We start from the raw sequence: 12,532 nt of genomic DNA on the forward strand, positions 1-12,532 counted from the left end.
GTTTAAGTTCTTTATCTTTTTAGTCCAATTAATTTGGAGTTTAGGCAAAGGTATTTTGTGTTAGGGTAAGTCTTTATTAACCAACACAGGTGTATGACAAGGGTGTCAGACTAGAGAGTGCAAAGGGTTTTAATTTCAGTCCTCATACCAGTTTACCTGCTCTTCCAAGTATGAATCTGTTACAGCTGAAGTACAATTCTTTTGAGTCCATGAACATCCTTAGGTGTGGATTTGTTTTGTTCTTAATTAGTACTTGTGGTGTCAATATTAGGACCTGCAGCTGACACCTGCAAGCCTTAATCCTAACTACTAAACTGTTAATTTGTTTAGGGTTTAGGGTTTTTTCAGTAGTTGAAGGAGGATAGGGGATGGAATTGGGCACTTCTGCTGGAAAGAAACACTGGGGGGGAAAGGGGATATGCACTCACATGGGAAGGACAAAGGAGGATGAGAGGAGAGGGAATTACTGATCCTGGTCCTTCAGTGCAGGTGTTAATTTTCAGGTTAGGGCAGAGGGACTGTTGTGTGCATTGTGTTTTTACCAGCTGTCTCTGGCAGTGAAGGCGTTGTCAGGCTTGGGACGAGTGAGGAGTGCCTCCTTCTCCTCAGCTACAGCTCAGCTGTTGCCATACACCACAATTGTGTGCAAAATAAAAAAGTAAACATGAAAATGCAGTCTCTGTAGGAGCAGTCATCTGTGCAAGACTGCTGCCTACAATCAATTGCAGGTTGAAGGTGATGCATAATTCTAGACACAACATGCAAATAGCAATGAGGAGATTTCAGCTTTCTCTGTGGAATGTGTGTAACGTACCGTACTTTGTCAGGTTTTGATAGGACGTTAATATTCTGCTAGTTCAGTACATCAAGTAATAGATATGCTGCTGAATTATCTTGATGTTATTTATCTTATACTTTCATTAAAGAACAGATCTACGTTCTGTAAGAGTTCACCAAAAGCATGTATAACTTCTCTCTGAGAACCCCTAGATTTCTCTTCTGTTCTTCTAGAAATGTCTGGAAAAGGATTTCAGAACAATTTCCTTGAGGTGTGTATTTTTAAAATTGTATTGAGGGTTTTTGTTATTACTGTTATCCTCCTTGGTTCACTTCCTAGAGGTTTTGAGACAACGTTCTTGGTTATAGAATGAACAGACTAAAGATGATGTAGAATTTAATTATAATCCTGAGCTGTGAATTCTTCATCACTTTCCTTAGTGCCAAGTCAGCTTGAGATCCTCCATTTCCTTGCTTCACTCATGTTCTCTCACAGGGCTTTGTCTCCTCTGTTAGACCTATTTGACTGTCAGTGCAGCTGCTCTCTGGGAAGCCATCTGTGAAATGACCCTGCGCATGAGCCTCCCAAATGAAAGTACACTTTGGCAGGCAATGTAAACCTTTATTCTGGTTTAAACTGTAACCTTGTGGTTGTATATGTCTGAACTGACATAACTCTGGGTATAATGTCTGTTTGAAGAGTTGTAAGGCTTTAGTACAGAGTTTTCTGATATGATGTCAGTGACATATTGCTCTAATTTCTTGTCTTTTTGCAGGATGAGGTATATAGCTAAATCTTTTTTTTCAGATGTTTGCACTGGCAGTACTGTATTTAGTTACTATTCTCTGTGTATCACCAGAAAATAAATTCCAGTTGCATAGATTTATAAACTGTCAGTCTGCCAAAGCCAAAACTTCATGGTAAGTGTGGTATCTGGGAGGTGGGAGAATCGTGCTAAGTCCCATAGGGCTTAATGGCTCTTCTGAGGTGGGGTTTTTTTCTCACTGTGGTACATAGAAATTGAAAAACAATACTGTTTTGTCCTACTGAACAGGGAAAAGAGTTTTATATTCAAAGGCTTTTTTTTTTCAAGTGGGAACCTCATGACAGATTTCTCTCTTCTCCCTTCCATTACTGTGAAAATGAAATGGGATGATTGAAATAAAACCCACTGTAATTGTTACTTAACCTGTTTTAAGAAGGAATTTATGCATTTTTCAGCCATCCTTGAAGCATTTGTGGATTTCAACTCAAAAAGAATGTCAGTTCAAAATAGGGAGGATATTTGACCATCTTGTTTTTCTTATCTGTTTGATGATGACTTACATGTCTGGCTTTTTTCCCCCCCAGTTATTTGTAGTAGATGTCCAGACTGGTCAAATTACCAAGATTCCTATCCTGAAGGATCGTGAACCCGGCATGGTGAACCAGCAGGGATGTGGCATTCATGCCATTGAGATCAACCCCTCGAGGACCCTCCTGGCCACAGGTGGAGACAACCCCAACAGTCTTGCAATTTATCGTCTGCCTACACTTGATCCTGTCTGTGTGGGAGATGTAAGTGGGAATATCTGGGGAAAGTTTATTCTGTCACTTAAAAAGGTACTACTTTGAAATGTGTATGGTCAGAGCAAGGTTAGTATTTAGGAGTCTTGTAAGGAAGAGTAGAGTTCTGAAAGCCTGAAAACATCTCTGATTGAGTTGTCATTTTTGCTGTGGTATCTTAAATATGAGTGAGTACTCAAATATGTGAGTGGATTTTCAGGGCTTTGAGTCAGTTTTCTTCATCACCTACAGGACCTCACCTGAGGTCTACTTCAGCTTACTTTTTAACACCAAAAATGTAAGAAAAGCCTAAATATTAAAGTCTAATTGTGGTGTTGACCTCTGAAACTAGTTACAGTGAAAAAGCTCTTTTGAGAAATAAAAATGATATTTCAAGTTGTTAAAATTTCCCCCTTATCCAGTGCAGCTTATGGATGTATTATTCCAGAGATGGAACTTGGCTTTGAAGATTAGTTCTAACCCAGTGGTTTGTGGCAGTTTGATAGACTCTGGTACTGGTTTCATTTCTGAAACATCCTGAGGCCTTTTTAAAACAGCCAATCTTTAAAAAAACAAGCAGGAGGGTATACTGGTGTCCTGTGAGCGCTTGTCTCTCATTTCTCCTTTTTATTCAGGACTTTACATGGGCATTAACTGCAACAGCAGAGGTCAGGTCAGAGTTTCTGCAGCAGCAGATAACCAGCTGCAGCAATACTTGACTGAAGATTTGCATGACTTGCTCTTCATTTGTGTGACTTTTTAGCTTTTTGAAAAGAACTAGAGTCTTACGGTCTTTTTCTTCCCCCCGCAGGTTTCTTACATGCTAAAGAAAAGAGTCTTGAAACATTAATCTATGGGTCATGTATTGTAAATACAAGATTTTGGTTACTTTTTATAGTAGGATATGCATTTGAAGAAAAAAAACTCAACGTGCTGATACTTTACAAAAAAATGCTGCTCTCAGAATGGAAAACCTGAGAATTCTGGAAAATCTTAGAATTTAGATTAATTTGTCATTGGTCATAGGCCTATTTTTCCAACACCTTTTACACCTTTATCTGAAAGTGTGGAGCAGAAGTACTTGAACTCCAGACATTGAGGATATAGCAAGTATTTTTATGGCAAAAGATGAGATGAACAATTCCCAGGATGGCACGAGCATAGGGTAGCAAATGGTACTCTGCTTGGCTTCAGGGCTAACCAGTTGAGCTCTTTATTAATTACACACTTCAAAACCAGAAAAATTAAAATTACTGCTAGGTACTTAAAGTGCTTCAGCTTGATACTGGAATCTTATCTGTATGTTTTTAATGTAGGTCTGTCCTTTTGAGCTTGTACTAAAAATTGCAGTGAAGAGCACTTGTCTGCTTTGAGACTGCTCTTGAGTATAATGGCACTGAAAAATCTGTCTTTCTTCCTTTAGGATGGACACAAGGACTGGATATTTTCAATTGCGTGGATCAGTGATACTATGGCTGTTTCTGGTAAAGTAAAAATTTCTCTCTTGCGGTTTTTTTGTTTGTTTGTTTGTTTTTAAACTTTCCTTCTCTCTGAATTTTATACTGATGTACAGTATTTGAAAAGTGTTAGGAAAGCACCTCTATCAGGGCATTTGAAACCACTTGCAACTACCTAGGCTATTTAAACACTTCTTGGACTTAGTGCAGTGCTTTGTTTTATTTTGCTGTAGGGCCTTAGTCTAGATCTGATTTTTCTAGTATTAGAATATTACTGTGTTTCTAGTGAGGGGATGTTTGAACACAATGAGTTACAGGAAAGGGTTCCACATAAGAGGAGTAATTTCAAGAGGGGTGTTAGTTATTGGTTAGTAACTTTGGAATACTTTAGATCAATATCGGTTCCTGAAGTAATGTGAAAGAGTAATTAATGACAACTGAGTTTGTTCTGTCAAGCTCTCAGTACAGTTGTGTGTATGTGTATATGCACTTACACTGTGCCAATGAATACAGAAGGCTGTAATAAAGAAACTCAGTTACTGACTTTTGGTAACTACTTGGATAATCAGAGTAACTTCATAAAGAGTTACTTTGGTAAAGGCAAAAATAGTAATATGCTGTTGCATTAATTATTTACTGCCTTTCTGTGCTGACAGGGTGTAGTGTTCTGTACACAGAGTTGTCAAACTGCAGGTGACAGAAAACTGTAACAGTCTTATATAAAAGTCACGTATCTGAATTGTTGGTTTAGTTTAGTAGGATTTTTTTTTTTTCCAAACCCAAAAAGCTAATCCTGGAATTTCATTTCTGAATTTAATACAAAAGTTGATCCTTGCAAGTCTCTGCCCCAGATATCTACAGAAACTCCCCCACATTCAAGCCAGTAAGCTTGAAGAGAACAGCACAGGTGATTCCAGATGTCTGGGGGAAAGATAAGGACCTGATAGAATACATAGCATGTGAGATTGAACTGTGTTGAGTCAATATTTTCTAAAGGTCAGGGGTGGATGTGAGAGTAGAAGTGTTCTCTATTCCCATGTTCTCTACTGTGGTGCTTGTAGCAGGCCGGATGTAGGTTCCAGTCTCCACATGTCAGACACCAGGGAAAACTTGTTGAAAGCAATTAGTGAGGCTGGTTGCTAAACTGAATTCTTTAGACCTCACTGATGACCCTAATTAAGAGGGAAAAACGACAGCTTTAACTTCTGACATGGTTTTAATTTTACAGATTAATTTACAGATTTCAATTACATCTGTATCTGAAAATGTGTAGCAGAAATACTTGAACTGGATCCAGATGTTGAGGATATAGCAAGTATTTTTATGGCAAAAGCTCCAGATGAGATGAATAATTCCCAGGATGGCATGAGCATAGGGTAGCAAATGATACTCTGCTTGGCTTCAGGGCTAACCAGATGAGCAACGTACATGGACTTTTTCTCCTGACAGGGCTATTAAAAGGGATATCTTCCTCTGAAAGTATGTCAAAATGTTTAGAAATTTTATTGCTGAGTATTCAGCCTCAGTAACAAACAAGATTAGGTGCCATTAAGACCAATGGCATGTAATGGAGTGGCAGGATGTTGTGCTTCTGTTGTTATGCAAGTGCCATTAGGATGCTCCTTATTGTATTTGTCTCTAGTAGGTGATAGTGGCAAATACCTGAATCCATCTGTGAGGGGGCAAAGCCACCTCTGCTGTGCTGGACCACCCCTATTGCGACAAAATGTTTTGCTTTACTGTCTTTGCAGCTTCTCCCCTATGAGGTAGCAAAGCTGATGAATTTAATAGCCTCATATAGATATATAGACTCTTCTGGCATCTTCATTATGAATTTCTTTTGACAGAATTTTTCACTTTATGTAGAGATGAAATTGACGTACATGTCAAATCTGACTTAGATGGAAGTGAGTTGCCTGAACACCAGAAGGGATGTGTATGAGGCCTTGGATTAAGCCTGTGTTGGTCAGGCATTCAGCTTTCTTCATCCAGTGTTCTTAACATTAGTGATTTGTATTTTGGATTAATGTCTTCAAATTTAGTAGAAAAATAAAATGAGTTCTTGCTTGTTTAAACTAAATTGCATTCTTTAAGGAAGAAGTGGCACAGGTTTTAGCAAAATAATTTTTCTAATAGATTTCATCCAAAGTGGTAGAAATTGTGATTTGAAATAGATGTTTCTGTTCAGCTCACAAATGAGTGTGTAGTCATAAGCATAATGATAGAAATCAAGTAAACCCAAATTGGCATAAACCCAGCTGAGGTTCTTTTGGAGATGTTTTGCATTGGTTTAACAGACTCTTTTACTAAGGCTGAGAATGACAGGCTCAGGCTGGACCTATAGCGTTCAGTCACTTCCGAGTTCATTCTGCGTATGACATGATGATAATGGTTGCATGGGGTTGTGGGTCTTGATGCATCCTAATCAGTGTGAAAACATGCGAGATGGTCTAGCTGATTGGAAAGCATGTGGACAGTTGATAGTGAGTTCATAATATTCTGAACTTTACAGCTCAGTAAAATCATGTTTTTGTTAATCATAATTAATATATGGGCACTAACAGCATTTTCTGTTAGATTGAACTAAGAGTATCCTTTTTTTTCAGACCCTATTGATTAATCTTTTTTTTTTTGAAAAGAAGAGTTCTGTATATGTGGAATGGACTGTTTGATCAGGTTCATTTATGGACTATTTGATCAGGTTCCCGGGATGGTTCAATGGGTCTCTGGGAAGTCACAGAGGATGTGTTGTCCAAAAGCGATGCCAGGCATAATCTCTCTCAAGTTCCTGTCTATGCCCACATAACACACAGTGCTCTGAAGGATATCCCGAAGGAGAACACCAATCCTGACAACTGCAAAGTCCGAGCACTGGCTTTCAACAATAAGAACAAGGTTAGTAAGATAAGCAAGACAGTTGAGAAGTTCTAAAACTGTCCCTGTATAGTAGAAAAACTAAAAAGTAATCTAAACAGAATATACCAGAGAAGCAAGCTAATATGTTTTTCTCTGATTCTTTTGCATCCTTGTCTGGTGAGGTGGTGGTTTTAGTCTGATGTTCTCTGCTTCTGCCCCAAGTGAATGGAGGAGTCCAGAAGGAAGAAAAAAGCAACCCCAGACACTTTAGAATGCACAGTTTTCCCATGGGTTTGATTTTCGTTTTGCATCCTAAGCAGGGGAGTAAAGGAATATTTACAAGAAGCAGATAAAGCACCAAGACATGTCTTGCAGCTTGAATCCCATTCTTGAGTTTCTGCTTTCTTTTGCCCTCTGTGAAGACCAGCTAACATTTAGCACTTCCTGTTCTGATGGCTGAATCCTTTCTGGATTGCTCAGCAAGTGAGGTGACTGACTCACAGGGCAGGCACTAGTGCTTGCTTTGGGGTTATTTTGTTGGTATTTGACAAACAGTAAATGTCAATCTCCCACATCCTGATCTCCTGTTATTACTAGTGGGAGTAGCAATTCATGCTCCACTACTTTTTTTTCCCCCCTGCCCTCAAAGAACAGAAAAGGTCTGAAGCAAAGGTGGGTGTGCTGTTGGAAGCACCGTGCTCCTGTAGGCTTTATTTTTCTCAACAGCTGTTAGTTACTCCTCTGATGGAAAGTTCATGTAACTTTTTCAGTAGAGTAGCACCTGAAATTTGCTTCAGGGTTAGAATCAGTGTGGGACCTGCTGAAGAGAATTGTCAACTCTAGATTGTACTGTCTCATAATTTTGAATGCCTAGCAAGATTAATGGTTTTGAAAGTTACTGTTATTTACTCTTTTGTTAATTTAGGTTCTACTTGACATTTTGTACTGTATTGCATTCTATAAAGATCAGTATAAAATGAAAATTTATCTTGATAGAGCCTTTACAGGATTATGCATAAGTTCAATCCAGAGTGTGCAGCCTGCCTAGAAGAGAGTGTGAGTTTGCAAGGATATCTATAATACAGAAACTAACTCTCTTCTTTTTATTTTCTTTCTAATAGGAGCTGGGAGCTGTGTCCCTGGATGGGTATTTTCATCTTTGGAAAGCAGAGCACACACTATCAAAGGTGCTTTTCCATTTGTTGGAGTTAAACTTCAAAAACTGCAAGCCGTTAAGGCTGTTCACTATTCTTAATCTCCTTCAAGTATTTGAAGAGCAGCAGTGTTTGCAAAACACTCAAAAGTTCTGTGTAAAATGAAATGTGCTAAAATTTGGAGCTTGAAGAGGAGAGGACTCTGCACTCCCCTTAATTTAGAGGGCAGGAAGCATTCTTAAGTTTCTGCTAGTTCTGGGTTAGCTGAAGTGAGCTGTTGCATAGAGTATGGTGGATACTTGATCAGTAGAATTCATAAAGGAAGTTGCACTTACTTAAGTGTAATGGCAAATCACACCCATTACCTATGCTAGTTAATATGATAGTCTTTTTCAGCTGAGAGCTGATGTCACTGTGCGCCTGCTAAAGAAACAGCAACTTAGAAGGATCTGAAACAATTTATCAAAATGTCCATTTTTCTTGGCTTCAGCCTTTATTGTCTCAGTTTGCTTCAGATAAGGCACCACATTGCTTTCAGGGCTTTTCCTTCTGGGTCGTGTTTTTCACCTGCAATTTTGTGGATTTTTTCCCTGCAACTTCCTAGAACATAGCTTACAAAATTGTTCTGTTAATGCCTTACTCTTTTCTTGTAACAGGTTGATTTTTATTTTTTCTGTTTCCAGTTACTTTCCACTAAGTTGCCATACTGCAGGGAGAACGTGTGTTTGGCTTATGGTCAGGAGTGGTCAGTGTATGCAGTAGGATCACAGGCGCATGTCTCCTTTCTGGATCCGAGGCAGCCTTCTCACAACGTTAAATCCGTCTGTTCCAAAGAACGAGGCAGTGGTAAGAAACCTGTCAAAGGTGCTTGAAATGGTTTGCTTGCAGAAATAGCTGTTAAAACTGTAGTAAGTCAAGATTCTAATAAAGAGGAAGGGCTTCTCCAGTGATCGGCTAAATAATTAGCAGTGTATAGGTTTGGCTTTTGTCACAGTATACCTTGAGCAACCAACAAACCAAATGTGGCCGGCTCTGAAATCTAATAAAGGGCAACATCAGTGCCTTTAGGAGCAACTCAATTGTAAACCATGCAAATATTACTGAAGTTTAAAAAGCGTGTATTTTACTGCTGTATATTTTTTACTGGATCTTACTCTGTTTTTTACCATCTCAAAGCAAATACAGTCTTTTTACCACTGTTCATACCATTCTTTCATTCTTCTCTATGAATTAAAGAAAAAGGCATTTTGTCTGATCTGTGCTACCTTATTGGGAGTCTGGGCTGTGAAGGAATGCTTGGTTTGTAATTTTAAAGCCATGAGTGAGACTCCTGATTTTCTGTGTGATTTGAGTGCTATTTCCTTTCCTCATATGGATGCAGTATGTCCAGTTGAACCTTATACCAGGGCCAAGCCTGAGGGCTTGCAGAGTGTATGGTTCCATAAAGTTCTCTCCATATCCTTTACTGTCAGGCATGAGAAGACACAGTGCCATATTAATCCTGGACTAATAAGTTGCAGTCCTTATTTAGCTTGTCTCTGGGCCTCCATCTCTTCATCAGAGGCATGTACATAGTAGGCATATGTGTGTAGGTTATTAGAGGTATGTAGGTAGGCAAAGATTAGGAAACTTTTATTTATGTGGTGTCTATCAGGGTCTGCTGCTTTCACATGTGGGAGAAGTGTCTGTAATGTCAGGAGAAGTCACCTGAACATCTTACCAGAAAGACCTCTTGTCTTGACTTGCTGTCAGTAAGGATTCTGCCCAGGTCCTGACGCAGACACTGCAGTGTGCTGCCCAGTGGTGGCTGGTGGCTGAAAGCTTCTGCCTCAAGTATGTGATCATCCATATTGGGGGATAAGGTGTATAGGGAGTACCTCCAGAGCTTTCTCTACTTCATCTCTGAAGAAAGTCTTTGTTCAGGGTAGTTTTCTGTTATGCAGAGTAGGTGCATCTTTTTATTTGGCGTGGTGGTGGAGGCACGTAAATAACAGTAATTCCCAAGATACTGAGTGTTTCCACTTTCTGTTGATTTCCATGGGACTTGGAGTGGTGCAGCACCTCTAAAAAACAGGCTCTTTATTGATCTGTGGACTAAAATCTGATTTCAAGTGCTTTGCAGTGATACCTGAATGTGCTTTAAGTTTCCAGTTGTACCTGCTGAATGTGGTAAGTCCACATTAACTTTAGTTCACTAGTGTTGTACACAAAAGCAGAAAAAGGTAGTGGTGGCTTAAGTCAGTCTGGAGCTGGGGCTGGCTTTCTCCTGCTGTAACCCCGTCTGCTCTACACAAGAAGGCAGTGAATGCTTTTTAGTGCCTCTTGTGAGTGTTGCTTTTCTTAGCAGCTATACAGGGAAATGCAGGCCTTGGACGATAGTTCTTGATCCACGAAAGCAACTGCTCTCTGCATGACTGGGGTACAGAGCCATGTTGTGTGCCCTTCACTTCATGTCCTGAAGGCAGCAGACAGAGCTTGTGTGGCATTGATGCTGTGACTTCTTGTGTAGGACATGTCACTGCATCTTCATTTCCTTCTGGGATCTGTAGACCCTTCCTGCAGCTTGGGAGTGAGGCTCCATATACTTACCTAAATAATCCAGGTCCACAGGTGATAGAGGGCTGGGAGTGTAGGAGAATTTACTGTGATTGTTTTTTTGGCACAGGCTGTCCTTTTAGCTTAATGGGAATGATTAATCTGAGGTACTTCAGCCCCTTAGTAGACAATTTGAAATTATGTTTTTGAAAGCCTGTTCTAAATATCCTTCTTAGTAGTTGTTGGAGTTTTAAGAGTTCTCCTAGTTTTTTTTCTGTTAAAGGAATTTTCCCCCATAATGTTTCCAGGGAAACAAATGCCCAGGTGCTTAAGAAGAACAAAAGACCTGGCTGCTCTTTTTGTTTCACCTGGGTGTGTGGTCAGTCGGTCTCGAATTTCACACAGAGAGGGAGGGTGCTTGCTTGGTCCGATTTTTCCTTCTGCTGGAGAGAAGCCCCGGGATCCCAAAGCCTGCCTTCCCTGCCGCGGTGGGCTGTGGCTGCCCTGCCCTGCCGCTGCTTCGAGCCTTCACTGCGCTGTAGCCGTGCTCACCCTGCCTGCCCAGACCTCCGGGGGGGATTCCGTTTGGATACATCGCGTCTGCCACCCAGGATTTGTGCTCGTCCCTGCCATTCCAGCCTGGTGTTCCCGAGGGTCCGGCCGGACACTGGGATCAGCTGCCCAGGGGTTTGTGAAGCCTTTGTCCCATCCCTTCCCGGGATCCCAGGGCACCGGTGCCGCGTGCTCCCCGAGCTCGCTCCGGAGCGCCCCCTGCAGCCGCGGGGGAACCATCGCACCTGCCCTGCTCACCGGGAGCCGCCAGCGCCCCTGCCGGCTGCGAGCGGAACTGCACCCGAGGGGAAAGGGCCCGACAGCCGAGAAGGCTGGGGCTGGGTTTGTGGTTGTTTGCTGGTACTGCCATAGGTATTGCTGTTTGTTTGACTGGGTTATACACATAGAGATATATAATAGCAAAGAACTGCTATTCCTATTTCCCACATCTTTGCCTAAAAGCCCCTTGATTTCAAAATTATAGTAACTCGGAGGGAAGGGGGTTGCATCTGCCATTCCAAGGGAGGCTTCTGCCTTCCTTAGCAGACACCTGTCTTTCAAACCAAGACAGTAGTGGGTACATCAAGGATTCCTTCAGTTAATTTCTGGTTAGAGAAAGACCCATAGTTGTTCTGCATTTTTTATAGCTTTTTATTAATAAATTTAATTGAAAAGTATATGCCATCTGCCTTCATACTCCATCACCTGTTTGTGTGCAGTAAGTGTTCTCCTGGGTGGCTTGTCAAGAGCATTTCGGGAGCAAAAATAAGAGGAGATCCATGGTCCCCTCCTGTGCCTTTCTCCTCTTACCTGAGTGACTGCACTTGCTGACTGCAGAGGGCTTAAAGCTTTCTTCCCCAGAGCCAGGCTTGTGTGATAGAGGTGGGGGGAAGGTATTCAGCTGTCTTAGGTGCATTTTTAACTCTCTGAATTAAAGCATATGGATCTCATAATCTGCTTCAGCAGAGAGACTTGCACAGTGGCTTCCCACCTATTAAGTCTGCAGCCAAGACTTCACCCCACATCTGGAGCAGGACAATGTAGCCTTGCGTGTTCTAAGTGTGAGTCACAAATTCTGGTGGCTATGGATGTCACATCCGGTGGCGGAGATGGAAGGATGAGGACATGTTTCTTGTTAGGACTCTATACAGAGGGGAAGGGGAAACTCCCTGGCTGCATCCAGAGCTCCTGGTTGTCTGGTGTCATGTGCGCTGCTGGGAATATTCCAGGATGATACAAGTTTTGTGATGTTCAGCCCTGCTTGGTATGGTGACAGCACTTGGCATGTGAATGTAGCTGGCATAACTCACTCTTTTCCTCTCCTGTTTGCATGCTTGCTTAGGCTTTAATTCAATGGTACTTTAAAGAGGGCTAAAAAGCCCTAGGGTTTCTAAGCTGGTGTCCTGTCATGAAGGAAGGAGAAGTATAGATGTGGTGGAGTTTAATCTGAGTTGAAGAGTTGTTTGGAGTAGAGTGGTTACACAGAACAGTATTTACACAATAAATGGAGATGAGATGACAGGACGTTTTGTGGAGTGCAAATTCCTACATACAGAATCTCCCCAAGACTAGTTCAAAGGGATCCTTGATTAGCTGAGCCTTCAAATTTAGATTTTTTGAAAACAAAATGTACTCTTTTGTTCAGCGTAATGGCA

The 12,532-nt window shown here is 41.1% G+C and overlaps 1 protein-coding gene across 1 annotated transcript in view; it reads left to right on the forward strand.

The window, feature by feature from the left end:
* The window catches only part of DCAF12 (DDB1 and CUL4 associated factor 12), a 33,406-nt gene that overhangs the window by 9,276 nt on the left and 11,598 nt on the right, over positions 1 to 12,532 (forward strand). The window contains exons 3-7 of the mRNA XM_032095422.1: positions 2,129 to 2,335; positions 3,747 to 3,807; positions 6,482 to 6,675; positions 7,758 to 7,823; positions 8,474 to 8,636. Of these exons, the coding sequence (XP_031951313.1) occupies positions 2,129 to 2,335; positions 3,747 to 3,807; positions 6,482 to 6,675; positions 7,758 to 7,823; positions 8,474 to 8,636 (691 nt within the window). The remainder of the gene's footprint in view (positions 1 to 2,128; positions 2,336 to 3,746; positions 3,808 to 6,481; positions 6,676 to 7,757; positions 7,824 to 8,473; positions 8,637 to 12,532) is intronic.

This window comes from Corvus moneduloides, chromosome Z (genome assembly GCF_009650955.1).
Source record: "Corvus moneduloides isolate bCorMon1 chromosome Z, bCorMon1.pri, whole genome shotgun sequence".
NCBI classification, from domain to species: Eukaryota; Metazoa; Chordata; class Aves; order Passeriformes; family Corvidae; genus Corvus; species Corvus moneduloides.